Here is a 22873-nt window from a genome sequence, read left to right on the forward strand (position 1 = left end):
AAGGATATTAATATAGAAAGGCAAAGTTGTAATACAAAGCTGTAATAAAGTCCTACTCATACTTCATAATACATTTAATCCTAATAAATCTTATTACGAGACATTATTTTGAAGACTATTTCAGCATACAAAAGAAGGGAAATAAAATTAAGCTAAGACTCAGCCTGAACACATTCTCACATAACCTAAACAGAATTCAGAACTATTTATCGGTATTCATCACATCAACGTACCCAGCTGGAATATTTCTGATTTATCCACCTGTCAGCCTAACCAGCTCATCTCTTATTTAACTCACTTCTAATGTATCAGGGAATCTTTAAATTGAGAACAGCAGTTCTGGCTACATTAGGCTTTTAGCTAAACAAACAAACAAACAAAAACAAAACAAAAAGAACAAAATCCCCCAAAAAACCAACAGCAACAACAAAGAGTTGTACAATGATCCATCAATGTGTTCAAATATCCTGTTTGATCTTCTGTCTGTTAATCTCTGCTGATAATGAAAAAACAAAAAAACATTCCTTGTCAGCACAGATGAAGGGAAGAGTGCGTATAATTTTCCAAAAGCAGCTTCTAAAGCAGGTATTTATGTGCTGCCTATGTAACCACGTCTAGTAGCCCACTGCAGTGCTGGATGTGACAAGGCCTGTGGATTCTCTTCTGCTTTATGTCCAAGTTTATACTTACAGACTTGCTTCCTAAACAGCCTTTGGATGTGGTGCTAATTCTAGCCTCTCGTTGCTTACGGTGTGTATCTGTGTCTTAAGAATGTAAATGAATAGGCTTCTCACACTAAAAACTAAATATCTTCACAGGGAGAACATCTAGATTCTCTACCAAAACGCTTGTTGTAGCGCTAACACGTTCTTCATTACTCAGCTGTTTAAGACTCTACAGATACCTCAGTGGAAGGAGGTCTGAAAGCACTGGAAGTTTTTCCATCAGTGCTTTGATGACATGTGGATTTGTACATCAAAAAGTTTACCGGATTTTCTTATCAGCTGTTCAATTTAAACTAAGCTTGCTCTCTTACGCTATTTTCTGTTTTACAACCTACCCTTGTACTCAGATGTTCCCCAATTTTTATCTTTATTTTAATATAGTTATGTTTAATTATTCCACATACAGAATCAGAAGAAAAAACATTTTGCAAGCCATATCAGACAGTGTCATTGCCAGGACTTGTTTGAGTTCTTAAGCCATTTCAGATTCACTCTTCCATTTACCAATATTGATTGATTCAAACTCATTCCCCAGATCCAAGTTTCTGTTACAACATACCGTTTAAATCAAGGAAGAGGACAGGTATATGTGTTTCCATTCCTGCAGGTGGAATCCTGAAACAAAACAAACTGCTGTCAACATGGAAGGCAAATTCATACCTAAGCTAATTTGGACAAACAGATCTCCATGCAAGGTTCATTAACTGTAACCAGTGAGTAAAGCTGTCAACTTCTTGATGGCAAATATGAACGCCTATGTTGCACAGGCAATATTTTGTTTATCTACACATGCAGCTAAATGTAGCGCTTTGCCAAAACTTCATTCACACTGCCGAGCACATTCAGTTGCTGTGAAGATGAGAGTTTGAAACATCCTGTTCTGTTTCTTATGAAGTTAACTGACTGTAGTCATCTCATACATAAAGCTTAGCAACCTTTCAAACAACCAGATACGTAACTACTGGCAAGGCATAGTCTTTATATCAATAAATACACTTTTAGCTATATGACCACAGCTTGCTTCAGGCGGATAAGGGGAAAAAACGGGAGGAAAGAATATCACTACATCATTTACCCAATGAAGGAGAGATATTGGGTATTATCAGAGATTCAATGTACACTTGATTAGAGCTGTATTTCTTGTCCACACTTTCCCAAATCTAACATGTTGCAGTCCTCACTTTTGCATGTCAATTCAACTGATTTTAGTTAAAACACAGATTTGAATGAAATTAAAAGAAATGTTAGAAATTCAAATGAAACAGAAGAGAACACATCCTCTGAAATCAGAATTTCTTTGCTCTCCACCCCTTATCAAATGAAATTATCGCGTTCTACTATTCATTTTTGAGCCACTCTTTTTTCTGAAAGGTGTCAAACTACAGGATAATTTTCTCAGAATTTTGTAAAACTGTTGAATACTACGTTAAATTCAAAAGCCATCTCAAAGCTACTCTATGTAATATGCTAACTAAGCCAACCTTTCTAACATTCAAACCAGCGCCTGACCTTCTAGCCTTCTGCCAACTGAGTGTAATTGGTAGTATTACAGGAAAATGTAGAAAGCTCTAAAACATCCTCAGATTTTTACCTTGTAGTGTGCAATGCTCATGTAGAAAACGCTAACCACTCCAACAGTTTTTCTGAACATACCAATTTGCGGGGGCACCGGGAATTCCACTGCCTGGTGCTGGAACAAACACCGCATTCCTCTCTTCTGTCAGCCCTACCCACTGTTCCACCAGCCGGGCTTCTCGTTCTATGTCATCCTCAGATTTTTCTACAGTGAAAGAGAACAGTATTGTATATGAAGTACATTTTTCACGGTCTAAGCAATAAATTACTTATAACAGGGACTTTTAAGCCTCAAACCTTGTTTATTGCTGATCTTTTGAATCTGCTCATCTAAGTATTCTCTGCGTTTTATCAATGCATCAGACCACCTTTCGCGTACACAGTTTAAATCTTCTTCCTAGCGTGGAAAGAGAAAAAAAGTTATTAGGCTATGCGGTTAAGATTAAGCAGTGAATTCTGTGATCATTTTATCAGAATTAAGATGAAACAGCTTGCATGATGCAGAAAACTTTTTTCCCCAAGTGACATGCACAGTGATTAAGTACCTCATCACCCACGAATGGAAGCTTATTTGCTTTTAAGTCTCAGATTCCAACAGGAGGAAAAGAAAATGTGACTGCCTCAGTTGCTGAACAGAATTATATACCACAAGTGAATTACTCACAGAAGTGGCAATCAAACTTTTTAACAGCATGTGGAATAGGAAAAACAGGTATCATCAGTTGACTGTAAGTTCTCCTGAAGATTAGACAGGTCAGTACGCCCTCAAACCTGCCCAAAATTCCATTGCCAGCAGCTGCTATCAGTGCAATTAAAAGATTTCTCATGCAAACAAAACCCATCATGCAATCATGCTTTGTGGTATCACAGAAAATCTGGTTTGTTCTTCTCTGTGATATGTCAGGAAGCGCATAAACAGCCCGCAAGAAGTTAGTACCTTAATTGATACTTTTGAGATTGCTTTAAAACCTAACACATTATCCTAGTAAGGGATGTCAGCGTTCTCATCTAACTGGTTTTACTTCTGTAAGGCTGCCTATTAGAAATAATTCTCCCACGCAGAAGTCTGAAAGGTACTTTACTGTTTTAGGCACTTTCTCTTCTGCCCGTCATCACCTTTTAAATCTCTTCTGTTATATTGTCTAAACTGTGACTGCCTTATATTTATCACCCAAAACACCTGGCTCAAGGTTTGGTTTTGTGCAGATAAGAGAAATTGCTTCACTGAAGCTTCTGTATTCCCACTCACATCCTCCCCTCTCTCTCCCACAAGATTTTCAGAAAACTGCACAACATAAAAGGTAAGAGTGTTTTCTTTAGAAAACAAACAAAAAATCCTGTGCTCCTAATTTGGTTGGGAAAGATGCCTGCAGCTGCAGGTGGTTGCTCTTTTCCCTATTATATTCACTGGAAACTGTTTTCATTCTAAATTAAAGTTTCTAAGCTTTTATTCACATAGCAATTCATGTAGCCAGTTAGGAGAGCCGACTGCTGAGTTCTAGAGAAGAGAGCACACTGCAAGAGTACAACGTCACGAGATAAACTGAAATAGCAGTGGTTTATAGCCCAGGTAGCCTCTTTAATGCACAGCACATATCTATTTCAAAGCTGATTTTGCTTGCTCAAGTACGCTTGTTCATTTGAAAGTTGCTGGCTATTAGCATTAGCTGTGCCCCATGCCACAGGATTGACAGCAACAGCAGCAATACCTGGTAACTATCCATATCACCACCATCATCCTCCTCCTTCTGGTAGGAGAAAATAAATTTTGTAAAACACAAAAAAACCATGCATTTCTCTCAACAGAAACTCACAGAAACACCCCAAAACATGAACACAAACATTTCTGCCACAAACTTATAACACGTTAAAATTACAACATTCAAATAACCAAAGTCTTATTAACAGGTAGAAATAGATTCTTCTTCCCCACTACAGACTACAGCAGCTCAGCCATGATTTGAGTGTTAGTGAATCTATTTATTAAAGAACCAAAACCCCACGGAATACAGTGCCAGAAAAAGGACAGAATCAAGGTTTATAGTTTCATCTGTATTTACTTTACTTGTGGTTCTAAAGGTAACCCTTCTGACAAAAGCACCTTGCTTCTGTGGGTGGCCCATTCCACTTACTCCTTGCCATCACTGTTAAAAATCATGCTTTATTTCCAATATGAATTTATCCAGTATCAGATTGAAGTCATTCATATTTCTTAAGGACTTTTTCTGCTACATGAAATTGCCCTTTCACATTTAGTGATGGCTATTCTTGATTCTGCTCAAATAAAACCTCAGTCCTTTTTAAAAAGGTAAATAGTATCTCATTAAGACATTTTCTCTGCTAATATTCATTTCTTTCTGCTTTTCCCCTTCTCAACTTCTGCCATCCCTATAAGGGAGGGAAGCATGGCACTAGGAATCTAGTATTGGTCACCTCTATACAGAAAGGTAAAAACAACTTTCATATTCCTGGTGCCTTGTGTATATCCAAATAACACACTTGGTACTGTATCATTATACACTGAGTTATAAACAAAAAAAGAAGCAGATTTAGCACCATATGCTCACATTATATGTATTAACCTCAAACGTGTGTATAACTGCAAAAAAACATACCATGTACCAGTGTGCTAAGGTCCCTTTTGGAATTATATTGGGTTGGCTCTAGAACAGCAAAACCAAACCAAACTGAAGTGAACAACTGAACCGTCTCACCTGGTAGCTGTCCAAGCCCCTTTGCAGTTTGGTTGATCTGGCAGTCACACCACCTATAGAGACTGAAAGAATTGCTTCTACCATGAGAGGCAATGTTCCTGAATGTTGTACGGGTTTCACTGTCACCTGAACTCTGCGAGAATGTCCCTGAACAGGCAATGAAGAGAGAGAAAGAGAGAAAAAAAAAATATCAGAAACTAAGAATAAAAGTAAGAATCAACTTAAGCATGAGTAAGAAGACAGGGAAAAGATACATACCTGCCTAAGCTGGAAAATTCCCCCTGTGTTTACATCTTTTGCCTGATGGAGTTCAACTGCAGTATATTCTCCCATCTCATTCAATTCTTGTATGGAAATCCACATTTCTATTCTTCGAGTTACTTCATTCCACCTAAAAAGACATCCCCACAAAAACTAATGGTTGCCTCACCAAAGTATATTTTTGTGCACCACAAGTATTAGAAAGCCTTTGGAAAGCTGATGGAAGCATTCATGTATAATTTATTTGTACCTGTCTCTCAGCGTCCTAGTTTTAGCATGAAGAGAATCAACTTCCCAAACGGAGCTGCCATTGCCAGTGCATCTGTGACCCCACACCTCAATAGCAAGAGCTCCTTCTGAAATGAACTCCAAAAACTCCTCTGTGACGTTCACCACATAGTCCTGGCAATGAAAAAAAAAAAAATAAATCACATCCAATCAAATGAAATCTCAACTAGTTTGTAAGGACACACCCAACAACTAACTACCTGCATGGTAAAACCATACAGTTTGGATCACAAAGCTTGACTCTGGGCAAGAAAGTTGTGAAACTTCTCAGCAATTCCTGATTCTGCATACTGCATTTCATGCTTTGAAAATTTCTGTAAAAACAGTGTTAGAGCCCTAATGATTTTCTTAAAGTCACTGAACTTACCAAACAGGTACATAATAAATGTCATTACATAAACTACATTTTTCCCCATGCATTAAAGATGACATCTGAATTTAAGCGACCACTAATTAGAAGATTTTTTTCATTTTGTTGTATTTTGAAGAAGTGACGAAGTGAAATATTATGGCATGCTAAAATATAGTCAAAAGTCATTAGTTATATGACTTGATTCCTTCCTCCTTTCCCCAACAAAACAAGGCTCAGAGTCTAAACAGATTATCTCAAACATACCATCCTACCGGTAACACTATTTCATAATAGCAGTAGTTACCTTACAGTGAGAGAAGGTCACTGTAAAATGAGCATCTTTGCTCTGAGGTGAAGGCACATCTGGATCCACCACTGGTGCCGCTACGGTTGACTTGCATTGATCCCAAAATGTATATTGACAAAAGACAAAGTTGGAAAGATTAGGTGGCAGTCCGGTTGCTTCTTTTATTTTCACCTGAGGAGACAAACCAGACGTTGTCATAAATACGACTGTTTCTTCTTCAACTGTAAATTGTTTAAGCTCCAAGTATTTAATCCAAAAGTACCAACAGCCAAGAAGAATTTTTAAAGGACTCCTCCAATCGCTTAGTAAGGATGTTCCTATTTAGGAAACCTGTATTTTGCATATACAGAAATACAGATGCAAGGAAAACATATATCTAACTTGCCCACCCATGTACGTGTTTTCTTTGAGGAAGCTGATAAACTCAAGTGGAGAATGAAGCACTTGTGACAGAAGAAATGAAATCCAGACGCCACCCACAGATACTACATTAGATGATCAAACAAACAGTAGAGATGGTTACACAGAAAAACTGTTTCCCCTTCTGCGTCTGCCAAGGACAGCCCTTGTAACTTCAGTATTTGTGACACAGACCTGTGTATACTAGAAACTAATGCAAATTAATTCAGCCACTGGCAACCACAGACTGACCTACACTGAACTGTAAGAAAAGAAATCTCTCTTTTCTCTTCAGAGAATTTTAAGCAAGCAATAGCCTACAGAGCTTAGTACTTCACATCAGACTGACCACATAGTTACAAAGCCTTGAAACTTAACTTCACCATGTGTTCCCACTTACCCTGCAGGACAGCTTTTTTGCTCTGTGAATAATTTCTCCATTGTTATCCATGACTTCCAGACTCCCACTCTCGCTGGAGTTCTCTGACGAGTCATCTCCTTCTACTACACGTTCTGGGACAGACCCAGTGACTCGCATTACTTCAACATGCAACCGTCCTGCAACCTAAGGCAAGACAAATACTAAGAACCTGTGCACAAAGGACATAAAGGCATTAAGATGGTAGACACCTAACTCCAGGCGTGCAAAGGCAGAACTGAACAGCTCTCAACCACCAAATGAAAAGCAACAATGTCAAAAAAGAGGAGAGAGGGAGGGGGAAAAAAATATTTGTACACAGAAACACTGGCCTTTTTAATTCATGCACCACAGAAAAGGTATACAGCGGCATGACCATACATCAGAACCATCACACGCTGGGTTTTGCTCAGTTACTGACATTGATACTGGGAATTTTATTTTAGTAGCTGGGCAATTGTAAACAGTTAAAACAGAAGACATACCTAGCAATTTGGAAAACACTTACTCACTGGGAAACAAGACAATAAGCATCATTTGCTTGTTAGGACACCAGTGTACATTCAGTGTCCCTGCAGGAAGCCCCGCAGCCCGCCCCAGTGCTGCCGGGCGTTACCTCTCCCTGCTGGCTGATGATGGGCACAGCATACTGCAGCTTAACATCATAGAAAAGGCACTCCAAAAACACGTTGGCGACGCCAATTAAGTTGTGGTTCTCTTGCGCTTCGTAAAAAGGGTCACCTCTTTTGCCAATCAGCTTCCTTATCTGTTTTAAAGATCATACAAGTTATGTCAAAACCCCGTACGCTGGTTACACAAAATCAAATAACCATGTAGTAGAAGATGATGGCACAAAAAATTAAGTCTTTTAATTTAATCACTACTCATCTTTTCTGTCCCTTCCTGTTACACAAGTAGAAAGAGACTAGAAGCATATCACAAATCTGAAATGAAATCTCTGAAATGAGACTTTATACCATCCTTTCTTCACTATGGGATATAATAAAATGATGTTCTATATTTTTAGTGATGTCAAGACAAAGCAGATTTTACCATGAGCAAGCACAGTCGCCATTGATTTCAAGAAGTTTCACCTTACTTTCCTGCTCTGTTTACACTTCTTAAATGACAAGACAAATCATCCCCCGGCTGAATAGCTGGTCTGGCTGCTGGGTATCACTACAAGGGCAAACGGGAAGGTGCAGGATGACTCCCACTTAAGTGTTCTTATGACTCCCATAGGGCTGAGTTCACATCTGCAGCGTTTTCTATGCAAGTACCTCATACACAGCCACAAAGAATTCATGCAGATTTTTAGCACGATATGCACTCCTCAGTGGACTGGTTTGCTCCTTCCCTTCTCCTCCTCCTTCATCTTCAACACATGCATTTGACCTACGTGTTTCTATGTAGCACATAGAACACATGCATTACGGACAACATAGGTCATGGCAAGGACGATCCTGGCTCAGGCAGACACAATATATTCAAAGGATGCGCTATCAGTTCTTACTAAAGTCAGCAGCAAAATCATCGTTGTCTCCAATGGGCTTGACCTCCCCTGTGTTATGATTTTAGAGATTCCCATTGTCCCGTCCAAGGCATGTAACAAAGGTACAACAGCTGTTCAAACATATTTGAGAATGATTCTTGATACACGTAATTTAGGTGCTCCGTATCAGCCACAAGACAGCAAGATATACTTCCTATGCACTTCTACCTGGATACTCAGAGGACATCTGGAACGCCAAATCTCACGTCTATCTCTCGCCAGTAAACAAACAAGCTTCTGAAAAGTCTCATGCTTATTTGCCAAGGCTAAAATACTTAAATTCTCAGGAAATACCACCTAGTTTTAATGGAAATACTGACGTAGACTTCAATTGATTCCTTCACTGCTTTGAGTTTGGGGGACATACAAATGAAATCAGAGAATATTTCATATTTTAAGATCAAGTGTTACCTCACTAATATGTTCTTTACCTTGAGTGTATCTAAGCAGCATCCACAATTTAATAGTTCTATTTCTGAATCAGGCTTGCTGTTTCCATTCGGAGCTGGGGCTTATCTGCATGGCACCTATATGATTCCAGGTAAACACATGCTCTCTTAGTGGTGCCATGAGTCACTTCTGCAGCACAATTATATATAATCTCAGCACACTTACATCTGAGAATGCAAGCGAGGATAGGACACAGCTGTGTTTTATTATTCATGGGAATTTTGAATATTTAGTATTAGTCATAATTTTGGGGGGTTTTGTTGTTGGGGAGGTTTTTGGGGTTGGCATTTGTTTTGTTTTATTTTCTTTTTAAAAAGCCACAATATCATACCTTTTCATATGTAGAGTCATGGCACTTGATCTGTACATCATACTAAAAGGGGTTAAAAGAAAACAAATGCTTTTCATTCCAATCCCTTTCAGAAAACATAAACAATACCTCAGGAATTTTCTCCTTCCACTCTTGATAGAGGTCTCTCATGTCAATCAATTTGTTCTCTAGTTTCTCAATAGTCCACACTTGAGTACCTTTTCCTTTTCTTCTCACTTGAATAGCAGGCTCGCTTACTATTGCACCCCTCTAAATCAGAGGAAAAAATAATCACTGCAGGAAAGGTGCAAGTAAGTAGTTTAACTCTCTACTCAAACTGCATTCCTAAAAAAAACAAAATACAGAACATACAGCTTCTCTCGGCATGCCAGCCATACTCTCTCTGTCCTAAAACGCAGCATCCCCTATACATGTCAGAGGACCCAGACCTCTTTGTCCTTCCCAGACAAGTACCATTCACACAGGAACAGTGACATACTCAATCAAATCACTTCAGCATATTACCATAATTGCTGTCATTATATTCACAGCAGCACTACAACTACAAAGCCCTTAAGATAAAAAAATTGTAGGCATCTGTAACAAAATCCAGTAATTTTTGCAAACATAATTAAAATACGGGTTTTACAGAAACAGAACACAAATGTCTGTTCACAAACTGCATGCACATGTGGTGATCATACACTTGAAAGAACAGCAAGAGCCATACTTAATGCTATGTTCCCATTTTTACTTATAAATTATTCACCTTCAATATACTGAAGTCAGGTAGCACCTGTATTTTGCCTATGCATAGTCTAACACAAGTAACAGTTTATGCCCTTAAGTTAGATGAATGTTATATATGTCTATGTATTTTAGATTAGCCATAAAACTACATTTTCCAGCACTCTTTGTCATCATTACCTTCTTGTTGGCACTGAGGTTTTCAGCAGGAATCTGAAGTGTTACTTGATAATCTGTTAGCTTACTCATTTCTTCTGCTAAGAAGTTTGCTTCTCTCACCAGTGTATTTGCCTTTACTATCTGCTCTCGAAGTTTAGCCAGGCTCTGTCGAAACAATTCATCCCTGTGGTGCAGTAGGTAACATGAAAAATACACAGAAACCTATTTCTATTATTGGAAAGCTGCAAATGGGGGATGCTAACAAAGTCTTTTCTGAAACAAGTTTATGAAGAAATGCTGTACAGCACTACATCACCAAACATGAAACAGTGTCAGACAATCTTATTGAGGAAAAGCAGTGATCATATATTAAGCAAATGTATTACTGTTGAGGTAAGACTAGCACAATAATGCCCCAGTGAAAGGGCACAGTACGATGGGAGCTGTTACAGTGATGATCTGTTAAAAGCCCTAGGGACATGCCTAATTTTCAAGAAATGAAATAATTGCAGATGTCTTTGTCTTGAATCTGGGATTCCTGTTCCACAGAAACTACCAGTCCCAACACGTGAGACTTCATCTTGATAAAACCCTCTTCCTTTAGACCATGATGTCGGAACCTGCAATCACTGCAAGCCACGGCTTTACATCACAGCTGGGGCTTTGCAGCACTACAGACCCCAGATCTCCTCCCATATACTTAAGTCACCTCAAGTGTACACATTTGGAAAAAAAAAAGAAGTTTTTTTGAAGTTCTGTATACCCAAAGTACCTTCTAAGGAATAGACGAAGGAGCACAGGTTAAAGCTTGTGCACTCTGTACAGTTAACAGTCTCTGGACAAATTCCAAAGAGGTTTCTAAGGCCTGTCTGAGCAAATCTCTTCTAACGTAACACCTGGCAAACCTGCTATGACACATACTGTACCTCCCCCTGTGATACTGAGATACACTCTCCCCTGGGATTCTTGTCTTTAACTTGCCTTTTACAAGTATCACAATTAGCAAATGTGAAGTCCCCCTTTCTGCCTGCCTTTGTCATCCCAACAGCGCTTGCTGCATCTCATCATCTGCATAACACCCACGATCACACTTCACACATTTCAGTGACCAGCACTCTCGTGGATGACTTTTTAGCTTTTCCATGCAAAGTCCTAGTGAAATACAGCCCATGTTGTGCACATACACTTCTCATTTCTACAAAACACTTTACATTACGGACAAGCAAGGACATTCATGGGCCTTGCTGTGAATACAGGCCAAGTTTCCCTATTTGCTTTTATTCAGACAAGCCTAGATCTTCTGTATATTCTTACAGCACAAACCACAAACTGGTAATACACCTTTCAGTCCCCAACGGAATTGTCCTTGAGTGGTTATCCTTTTTCTAAATATCCCAAAGAACAGCCTGAGTAATTCAAGTTGTGCTTTGGTATGGTACCAGGGAACCAGCAAAGTGGTAAACGACCAGCAGTGCTCGCAAGCAGCCCTGAATTTTAGTGCCTTCTTCAACATGCTAAAACACGCAGCTTTGTCTCTCTCACCTATCTGGCCTACATCTTCAACAGCGGTGGGTTTTGCTGGATCTTAAAGAGCTGCTGCTACCAGCAGATATTTCATCCACTTCCTCCGTATCTGCTCCCAGCATTACACAGAAAATTCCTTTCCCTCTGCCTCTTGCTTCTGTTATCCAGGCCGTCGGGATAAAATGAGCAACTCCAGGCCATGGAAGCGACACAGTCCGGACAGCTACAATTTTGGATTCACCAGAAAATGAAGGTAGAGTCAAGAATTACTCACTCAATGGTACTTAATACTGAGAGTACACTACGCCTGCAACCACTGCAAGACAGCTGCTGGCTTGAGAAGCAGAAGGCAGCTTTGATCTGTAAGTGCTGTAAGAGCCACGGGATTCAGCTACAGCCAGTCCCTTCCTTGATCCAGGAAACTGGCATCTGGCAAGCTTTTTGGGGAGGCTCCCACAACAACTGTAGCTAGGTTCTTGAGATAGGAATAGTTTAAGACTATAAGGAGGACTTAAGAGAAACTCAACCAATTATTATGGGTAGTCCTCATTACAGTTGTGTTTTTCTACATATATAGCTGTGCCAGCATCCTTCCAGAAACTTAAACAAAAAAAAAAAATATATTTTAGATAGGATTTCTTAATTCTTACTACACAAAACATATGACAAGCCTCATCAGGATATGAATCAAAGCAAATACCCACTGAAACTGAAATCCTGAAGCAATCTTTTAAGCCAAACAAGGGAAACATATCTGACATTCACAAGGAATCACTGCAAGTCTCCACAACATGCTGAACTAAACCTCTGGTCCAGTATACCACCACACCACCTCACCTCAACAAATTAAAATTGTTTAAAGTTAGGATGGGTTAATCTTATGCCAACAAGTTCTAACACCAGGTCAGGTATCATCTGTCTTTCCCACAGCCAGTGTAAAGCTGGAATAAACCATGCAATATGTTCTAGCTGATCTGATCTGACAGAACCACATGCCTACATCTGATACCCAACAAATTCACTTTGCTGGCTGATCTGGTAGAGCTCAGCTTCATGTGTGACAGTAACAGAGCAACAGCTAAATCTGCACTAATCAAATCCCATGCAATCCAGACACTTGGCTCTTTTGCATGTCCTTCACATCCTGTTTTTCCCTGCGTTTCTTGCTCTCTGGCCAGTTGCCTGGTACACACCACCCTCTCAGCACCATGTTGCTGTGCTTTCACAGCAGAAATCCCTGAAGTACTTTTTTCTGGTTTCTTACTTAAGAAGATTCAACTTTTTCCCCTTTTTTCAGATGCCCAAACCTCTTCTAGAACTATCAATAAATAAAAAGCTACCGAAGAGGATCTTCTGGAAGACAGGAAACCGATGATCCATTCTTCCGGAAAACTGCTTATTCAATGGCAGGGTCACCAAAACATTATCAGACTCCCTCCTGATCACTACAAAAAACATTCATTCTCCTCTTTTATACAATGCAACAAAGTACAGTCTTCAAGAAGTTCAACAGCTACATAGAGCAAAGCATTCACCTACGAAATCCAGAGGCAAAAACGCTTGCTCAAAGCACAGCTCCTACTAAGAAACATCTAACTACTGAGAAGAGAAGCCTGGCAGAACACTTAGCCATGATATCACTCCAGATTCTCTTTTTTTATGTCATGATGCGGTTATGGTGGCTGGTTAATTTTAAGTTGATCAATTACAATTTTTTTGCTCTCAAGAATGGGCAAGTTTTTTGCTACTTCCTTTTCCCCTCTGTTGCATGTTTTTAGAGGTATTGTTTCCCTTGCCAGTGAGCCCAGTTCTCATCTCTGCTACTCAATGGTTTCTTGATGGCCTTGTTAAACTCAAAGCAGTTCTGAGTAGCAATGATTCCAGCTAGGGTGTTTCTCATTTTGAACTCCTTCTGCAGCCCTAAGAGAGCCTGCAAATCCCAACCATGACTCTGCAATGCTTTACATTCTGTTCCCAATGATTCTGGTTTTAGCTCTTACAGGGCCAAACAATTATTTTAATTAAAGGTGAAACACAGTACTACTACTCCCTATATTTGCCACGGAAAACATTCTAGTCATCGCTGGTCAACAGTTTGTTATTTGTTTAGGGCTTTTTCCCAGGCCAAACTGAGCAGAAATTACAAAACAGAACCTTGCACAAAAAGTAAGCCAAAATCTGTTCTACTTCTGACACTCTGAATTTGAAAGCTGCAACACAATCTTGGCTATCTTTGTTTATAGACTCCTCTTGTACATGGAATTTGTTGGTTTTTTTTTTTAAATGGTGGAGAATAAAGCAAAAATAATCAGAATAGGAAAGAGCAGTCAAACTCGCTACATACAGAAAAAAATGCTGAGTGAATAATTAAGCTTCTGTTTTAAAAGAAAATAGATTAAAGAGAAACTTACAAGAAACGTTTTAGTACACTTAGTCATTCTTCCTGCTAAGTTAACCCAATGGCAGAATACTCATTTGTATGCCAAAAACTTAAATCACCTCAGTTGCTGCCCCTAGAACTTCTCTCCACGGGGCTGTCGTCCATCTCTCCCCAATGACACCAAGAGCAAGCTTCCCTCATTGCAAAGATGCAAACACACAGGTGCTGCTACAACTCTGCTCCCATCTCCCAGCCTGCACATCTCATGACGATCCTTCCCCAAGGCTGCATTCAGGTGCCGTGCTACTCCTTTGTAAGAGAGCTGCTCACCTCACAGCAAACAGCTCAAATGTGCTCTACTCTGCAGCTCCCAAATACACAGTTTTCTTCCAAAGCTGGGCTTACTTTTAGAAACACATACATACAACATATAAGGACTCCCATTTTCCGTATTTTTTTTTTTTTTTTTTTTTTTTTAGTTTTTTAGATTGCAAAATACTGTGCTCTCATATATTCCCAACACACAATATCCTTAGTGGAGTTCCTAAGTCTTAGCTGACAAATTCATCTTTGCACTATCCTTTCTTTCCCGAACTTAAACTATTAATTGCTATACCAAACATTTCAGAAGCACTTTTCAGTTTTTTTTAAACGAAACAAAAAAACCCTATACTGCTGATCAATAAAAGTTAAATTCTTATTTCATTTATGTGTTGAACAGGAAGATCTCGTACACACAATACACATCAGAACCTAGTCCTAAATGAAATGCTAACACTTTGGTGGAGGCAGACACTGTACTGCATGTCAACTCCACAAAAAAGTATTACCAGTTTCTGACAGACGGTTCAAACCTCATCTTTCAGCCTTTGTATTTCTTATTAAGTCCTTTGTTTTAACTCCAGTATTCTCACCTCTCTTCTGTCCAGAGATTTACTTTCTGCTGTGCAGTCTGAGCCGTGTAGGAGAGTCTGTCGCTGCCATGTTGATGCTGCCTCTCTGGGGAGAGCTGCTGCCGCAGCAGCTCTAGCTCACGTTCATACATCAGCCGCTGCTCCTCAAGAGCACTCCGCTTCTCTTCCAAGTACTGTTTCTCCAAGATCTGGACCACATTGTGTACTGGATCTAAAAGAAAAAAAAAAAAAAAAAAGGAGGGGCAGGGGGGAGAGAAAGTAAAACCCCAGAAGTAAGAAAATGCCATTTCAGCATTACAGAACACTCATTATTTATTTGGTAACAGCAATCAACATACCCCAGAATCTCTGCAAATGCAAGATACCCATTGCCCCCCAAAACAAAAGCCAAAATAATAAATATTGCATTAAATAGATAAATCTAAACAAGAAAAACATGGCATGCAAAGAGGCTAGAACAAAGGTTAAAACTGTTGTCTATTGCATATTTCAGTACTGTGAAGTTATATGTTCCAGAATCCCAGTAGGAAAAAAAGAATAGATGGAAAAGTGAACAAATTAATAAGAAAACAGCAAAATACAAGGGCAGATGATGTTAACCAGAAAAGGAAACTCCTTGAGGAAGTAAAAAGCAATTTACTTTCTCCATTTTGGCAGAGAATGAAACATGTTGGAGAGCTGCAGATGACAGCTGAGACAAATTGTCGGACTAGTCACGCATCGCATTTGCCAATGCACTTCACAGCACTGAAGCAGACAAAGTCAGTCCTGGAAGGGACTTTTGCGTTTACAAACCACATTTCATCTCAGTATCAACCCAGAACAAACATCCACGTAGATACTCTATCCTGAAACAATTGTCTGTGTCAATTGGCTATGGTTAAATCCACACTGCATTTGAATTAAAGAAACATTACTCTGTCTACTCCTGGGTTTAGGTCCAATGCCAGACTGTGCTCCTTCTATATACTACTGGTATATATCTGAAAGCTTAAATAGAGCAAAAAAAGTGGTTTGCAAGAGGACCATTCTAGATGAGTATCTGAGTGACAGCACATCACCAAACAGACTGCTGATTCTGTACATCAGAAGGGAAAGGGAGAGGAGTTCCACAGTTGGAGTGGTGGATTATTAGGGGAAGCAACATTGCAGCTCTAGGACATGCCAGGATTTTCCAATGCAAAAAACTTCAGCTTTAAAATAATTGTTTGTGATGTTGCTTCCACTCTGCAAATATTAAAAAAAAAAGAAAAAAAAAAAAAAAAAAAAGAAAAGATTTGCTGTGACTTTTTGGGATGCCAGTCTGCCACAAAGGAGAGAGAAAAATAAACCTTGATTTAACTACACTGCCCCACTTCAGAACTAGATGTGTGCTGCTCAAAAAAAACAACAAAACAAAAACCCCAACCAAAACCAAAACCCCCCAAAACCACATCAGTGTGATTTATTTATAAGCCATCCTGCCTTCACTACCAAACCCCAGACCTTTTAAAATTATGTGCAAGTTTTTATGACACTACAGTGTCACATGAACCAGAAGTTGGGTTACTATAGCATGCAATAGAGATTCACGTGGAAGGTTCTGTAGGGTTTTCATCACTAGTAGTGTATGCTGGGCACCAGGACACATGCATACACTCTCCCAAAAACCACATCCCCCGTAGCTTTGCAAACCAATGTAGCGTTGCTGTATTTAGTAACCTGTAACAACTTACTTTGTACTTAAAACTGAGACCAATTTTGTTAAAGAAACTAACTCACTGCAATTCAACAGATACTGCCATTGAGGCAAGTCATTTAATAAAAATAAAAAAAATCCTTCCTATTACAAATGCTAGAGAAGCAAACAGGATCTCCAGGGTTCTGTTGTTACAGTCAGTTTGTATTTGCCTCTCAGCATCCTTTTTTGAAATACTAAGATTGATGTAAAGCACATCTTTATTTTCAGCAGAAACTTCTGCAAGTTGCTGCTGTGGCCCTAGCCTTATCCATGCAAGAGACACTGGCTTCATACAAAGGCATCACAAAATACCACCACAATGGTAATTACAAAGCACAAAGTTAAAAACCAGTCAGGATAAACAGCAACCAAATAGCAAAACAGTGATGCATAAAAGCATCTTAAAATAACCAGAAATATTACTTTTTAGTACATGACATTCTCAGAAAGTTAGCTATTTTTAGCTTTTAAACAGACAGTGTAACAAAAACAACTGAACCAAGTTCTAATATTCTAGACCACAAACCAAATTATTAATGCTGATCTGCATCATTATTATCCTCCTAACTCCTTCAGATAATAACAAAATTACCTTCACATGCATAGGTTGCAATGCATAATCTCTAAAGCAGTTTTAATTATGTGCAAGAATGGTTGAGAAATCAGGTATTACCCAGAAGACTGAGAAGAGGCATGGAAGAAATTAAAAGCCCTCTATTGTGTTTGCAAACACAGGAAATGAATCTAAGGCTGACTCATTAAGACAAGACTTTCCTAAACGGCACAAAGAGCAGCTCCAAGTTCAGGGAGCAGATTTCCTTAATAAAAGTGATCTTTTCAGCCATCTAGATTTACAGGATCACAGCCACCACAGGATCAAATTATACCATGAAAAACATAATAACCTAGTCTAAATATAACCTTGTCTAAAACCACGCAATTTCAACGAAATCCACTACTGTTTGGAGAAAAAAAGATGGGTTATGCTTGTATTGAAATGCATAAAATGCAAAAAAAAAAAAAATCTACACTTTTCTAAAAGTCTTCATTTTAACTTTGGAAAGAGTTATAATGTGAATTATAAGCCATTTGGTTAGAAGATTAAAAATTAAACAATCATGTTTTTCACAATTCAAAAGAACTACAATAGTGTTTAAGTAAGATTTAAACACCATGTTCCACAACTTTGGATTTCTCATGCAAACTCAAATAAATTAGAGAAGATCCTACCCAGTGCCTGCCAAATGCACAGCAAATTCCACACAGTGTTACAAGTTCCAAGTCCCAACCCTTTACATATTTATGTGACAAGAGTTCAATGGCCCTGAAAAGACCATTCATATCCAGTTAATCCTCTGCAAAATGTTAGAACTGAACCAGAAGAATGTATTTTCTCGATAGGATGAACAGCATTTATTACCTCGCTGCAATGTCACTTAATTCACATCTGGAATCTGTCAATCCAGTAAAAACAATGCTAAACAAATTCCTTAAGATTTCATGTAAGCGCGTTTTTCTAAGCAAGCTAGACTGTTATGACACAGGCTGCTTTGCTAAGTTTCATCAAAATCCCCGCCCTGAGCTAGAACAGTTTAGTTTGCTTCAATGAGAAGCTGCCTAACCTTATCTCACTGTTTACTTAACCACTGCACAGTATACAAGAATAAAGTAAACTTCTTTGATGTGTTCTGTGTTTGACCAGCATCACAAATTAGCAGTGCAAAGCTGATCTGACAGAATCCCACAAAAAGTTAACATGCTGAAGTGAGGAAAGAATCTGGTTGTTTTCTTTACAGCTGTTTTCAAAGTTACACATTTTCCACTGAGCTTCTTTGGAGCCGGATGCAATATGCGACACTGTTGTACTGGTTACATGCCATAAAAACAAACGTGCTGCGCCCTGGAGAAGCTAGACTATTTATTTAAAGAGGGTTACTGTTTTCAAATAGATCAAGAGGGGAAAAAAAAAAACCAAAAACCCATACCAAAGTAATACCAAAACGTCTTGCTTTGGGCTGTATCAATACATGCCTATAAAATAATTATCTAGTAAAAATATTTAAATACCCCTTTATTCTATATGGATAATAGAATTAACAGTCTTCAGTTATTTCTTCTTCCTTACCCCTATTTATTTTTCATTTTAAGGAAGAATAAATAAATGGTATTGTAACAAAGCTGCCTGCCTTACTGTAACTTACTGCCTTACTTCTTACACAAGAAACCTGAAGCCAGTTAGAAAAAAAATCATGTATTTTAGCTATACCATTGGAAGAACATAAGCTGGAAGCACTATTAGGCTGGTCTTTTGACTCAGAGCTATGATCCTCACAGTCTCTTGTTTTGCCAGGGTTTTATCACTTACTACTCCAACTTAGTTACACAACACCTATGTGGGAGGGAGCAGCAGAGACAAGAAGCAGAATAATTTGTGATGCCTCTGAAACTGTGCAACATATATGACTGCTAACGTTTGCTGTGCATTAGGGAGGGGAGAGCGCTAATGCAACAGCAAGGTCTGTAGTGTTCTTCAGCAAAAGACACAGACAAAAACTGGCCTGGACCACAATCAAAAAAAGCCTACGAAACTAAAATGTAAAAACACTTGCAATATTGTGAAGAATCATTTCCATCAACTAGATAACACACACATGAAAACCCCAAAAATGCGCCCCCCCATTCAAAGAACACTGACTCATTGTAGACCGCTACAGTTTAGTCAAGCGCCCGGTTAGTGACAAGCAGATCAAGCATCAATTAATGCTTTCAAATTTCTCCAGCAGTCTCATGCATGAGCCAATCGAGTTCAAAACCTTTGTCCCAGTTTTGGCACAGATACGGGATGGTTTGAGGCCTTAAAACAGGCAACAGAATCTTCACAAGGGATGACAACACTGAAGGCCACCAGGATGGCAGATTCATCTGAAATTCATGTCCTGGTGTGAGTGAACCATAATGAGAGTATTTCTGTTATCAAACTGTAATTTCACATAAATTTAAATGACCTGACCCTGTAACTCACTCACACAAGCAATTCCCTTAAAATCAAACTGTAAAAAACCTGCAAACTACTGCTAGAGCATCAAGCATACAAAACCATTTTGCTGTACTCAACAGCAAAACAGAGAAAGTTAATAAGCAGACACAAAGAAAAAAGTAAATACTGGTTTTCAACGAGTAAACCATAGCAAACAATGGAAATACTGCAAAAATATGGAGAAAGGAGACTAGAAAGCAATGAAACACCATCTACTGTGTCTTCTTAGTCCGTGACCAGAACTCAAGGTATTCACCTCTCAAATTCTGTGTATTAAAAAACCTGTACAAAGCATTCAATAGTTTACCAAGTTTTTCAGAATATGTCATATGAACTATGACTTGCCTTCTAGAAATCATTAAAACACTGTATTGTTATACATATACCATACCGTTATTTTACATACTGTGTTTTATTATACTGTCCAAAAAAGGCATCACAATAGGTTTTAACAAAGATGAAATAAAATACTGGGAGTGATCAAGCATTAAAAAACACACTAGCTGCCATTTGACTATTGGCTTGTTATGAGTTCAGTGTTTTTCTACTAAAGTTAAAATAGTGTCAGTAATATTTGATACAAAAGGAAGGATGAAACTAACTGAGCCGTATCTGAAGCCCTCTTTTGTCTGCAGTTAACTTGCAAAACCAAGAGGTTTAGTAGGACTTGGATGATGATTTGACAGGCATGTGATTACAACTCCGCTGCACTATAAAGGACAGCAGATGTACAGATAAAACTGTGTGTCAGGGCATAAACCAACTACTAATATGTGCATGGATTTATACCCAGGTGCATATAATTATTTTAAGATACATTAAAAAAAAAAAAATGTACCTAGCTGTCGGTGGATGTATATGCCTAATGCTGTTTCAGTAAAATATCTTTTTCTGAAAATGCTCCAAAGGCCCTCAGAGCAAGTGTACCACTTGTTTTACCCAGAAATTAGGTTCCATGCTGAATGTGTTAGACAGTCCAAAAGAACTTTTTTATCTGGCAGTTGCCTTACCATTGCTATTCAGTGTTTTCATAATAACTTCCATTTGTGCAAACTCGTAGTTGTAGTCTGGTTCTGAAGAAGCTTCACTAGCTGCATCCAGATCATGCTCTCCCAATGATGCTTCTTTCTCAAGGTCTTTCAGCCAGTCTCGCCGTTTCCTCTTTGGTAAATTGATTCTGTGTAAAAATTGAAATTCAGTTTCTAAAAAGTTTAGGCAGAACACTGGAAGAAAAAAAAAATAGGCTGAACATAAAGAGGCTGAAATGTAAATATCAACTATTACCTAAAAAAGTGGTTGTTTCCCCATAATATTCTATCTCCATGCCATAACTGAGTGACAGAACATACCAGTGCACCATTTACACAGGATCTGAAAGAAGAAAATACGACTTCAGTGAAATCCTAAAACTGAAAGGTTGAAAAGTAACTACAAGATCTAGTTTCTCCCATCTACAGACAGTGATTTGTATCACATGATGCACAAATCTGCTACGTTCTCATTAAAGAATCAGTGGGAAAGTTACTGGTCTGGTTACTACTGTCAGAATTAAACACAAAGCACCTTTCCCCTCTAGCTTTAGCTGGTACAACTCTTCAGTAAACAGACAAGGTTGCTTTTAGTTGCAGTTTTCTTTAAATGCCCTTTTCCTGAACTGGGTCACTGCCTGTTTCTTATAAACAGCCTGTAAACTTGGATACATGCAAATCCCACTGATAAAGCTCTCCAAGATACAAGCTAGTCAACACAGTGTTGTAAAACATACTGTTAACATACTCGGCATTCAGGCATACGAAGACCCTCAGATTCAAGTTCCATTCCTTCAACAAATGGAGTCTCTATTATTAACAAGGGTTTATTTTTGTGAACATCTGGTGTGCTGCTATATTTGCATGTAGGTTTCTTTGTATTCAAGTATCAATCACAAAATGGGAAAAATGGATGCGTATGTGAGCCACGAAGTGGAACATTTTATTTGAAAGAGGAAAAAAACCTTTTCAGATGCAGTGTTCTGAATTCAGCTGTGTCTCTCAAGTAAGTCAACACAAACACATAAGCATTTGATTTAAAACCAGATTTTTATTCATTTTTTTAGTGAAGTTCTGGTAACTAGATTTCTGTTGACACTATCATCTTAAAAAAAAAGCCACTTAAGCATTGGAGATCAGGCATGAGTAAAACAAAATACGTTTTCTCCACTGACATGTGCCTTTGTTCTTGCCAGTCAATATGACCGATTTCCAGTACAGTAACTCTTATCAGCACAGGTCTGAATGCCATCTGGTTCAAATTTTGCACTGTAGGCTGCAGAAGAAAAATGCCAAGTGCTAAGAGGTATGTTACTGAAGGCAGAATGAAAGACATCAGGTTTTTTAAAAGGTGTCTCTCAAACTTTTGTTTCTCCTTCTAATTCTAATTTATACATTATTTAGATATTCAGATTTCAGAGAAGCAGCATGACTATTAACTAGGACAAAGGTACTGCTTATCACACACCACTGGCGATGAAGTGATGAAGACATTTACAATTCCATCCAGGAAGCCACAGTGCCCCCAAACTGAAAAATTATAAAATTACAGAAGTAGAAACAAAAGGAAAAATGTGACTGCATATTTACTAGATGCAACAGTAATTAAAGATTTAGAAAAGAATTTCAAGATCCTGAGATCTTTATAACACCTCTTTCTCACAAAATACTGAGCTTTACAGCAGGAACTACTCACGAGGCACAATTTAAACTCCCCCACCAAGCCACAGCCTACTACCCCACTGCACAGGTCAGGATAGCCAGCAGCATCTCGGGGATCTTATTACCACCCAGGATACAGCCAAGCAATGGCCCTTCATTCCTACCGAACACCTTCTTGCAATGGTTTATTCTCAGCCACACCACTGATAGCCTGCTATACTGCAGGGTGAGTGGGTGTCTACACGTGTAGGGAAATCTCAGTTGTATCACTAAATTTCACTTCTAAGTATCTTTTCATGTATTTAAGAATCTTAAACTTATGTTTAAGTCACCTATATTGAAGCTACTTAT

General features: G+C 38.6%; 1 protein-coding gene across 7 annotated transcripts in view; it reads right to left on the reverse strand.

Moving 5' to 3' along the window:
- The window catches only part of KIF13A (kinesin family member 13A), a 120458-nt gene that overhangs the window by 19078 nt on the left and 78507 nt on the right, over nucleotides 1–22873 (reverse strand). For 4 of the 7 annotated variants that reach the window (XM_056332374.1, XM_056332378.1, XM_056332379.1 and 1 more), the window contains 15 exons: nucleotides 21117–21203; nucleotides 20843–21009; nucleotides 15076–15286; nucleotides 10279–10441; nucleotides 9481–9621; nucleotides 7656–7805; nucleotides 7022–7186; nucleotides 6220–6393; nucleotides 5526–5677; nucleotides 5273–5405; nucleotides 5015–5161; nucleotides 4010–4048; nucleotides 2598–2697; nucleotides 2379–2505; nucleotides 1285–1340 (listed from right to left, as the gene is read on the reverse strand). In XM_056332374.1, coding sequence (XP_056188349.1) covers nucleotides 1285–1340; nucleotides 2379–2505; nucleotides 2598–2697; nucleotides 4010–4048; nucleotides 5015–5161; nucleotides 5273–5405; nucleotides 5526–5677; nucleotides 6220–6393; nucleotides 7022–7186; nucleotides 7656–7805; nucleotides 9481–9621; nucleotides 10279–10441; nucleotides 15076–15286; nucleotides 20843–21009; nucleotides 21117–21203 — 2012 coding nt within the window. The remainder of the gene's footprint in view (nucleotides 1–1284; nucleotides 1341–2378; nucleotides 2506–2597; nucleotides 2698–4009; nucleotides 4049–5014; nucleotides 5162–5272; nucleotides 5406–5525; nucleotides 5678–6219; nucleotides 6394–7021; nucleotides 7187–7655; nucleotides 7806–9480; nucleotides 9622–10278; nucleotides 10442–15075; nucleotides 15287–20842; nucleotides 21010–21116; nucleotides 21204–22873) is intronic. The other 3 variants (XM_056332376.1, XM_056332381.1, XM_056332375.1) reach the window with 2 other exon arrangements.

Source organism: Falco biarmicus, chromosome 3 (assembly GCF_023638135.1).
Source record: "Falco biarmicus isolate bFalBia1 chromosome 3, bFalBia1.pri, whole genome shotgun sequence".
In the NCBI taxonomy this organism is placed as follows: domain Eukaryota; kingdom Metazoa; phylum Chordata; class Aves; order Falconiformes; family Falconidae; genus Falco; species Falco biarmicus.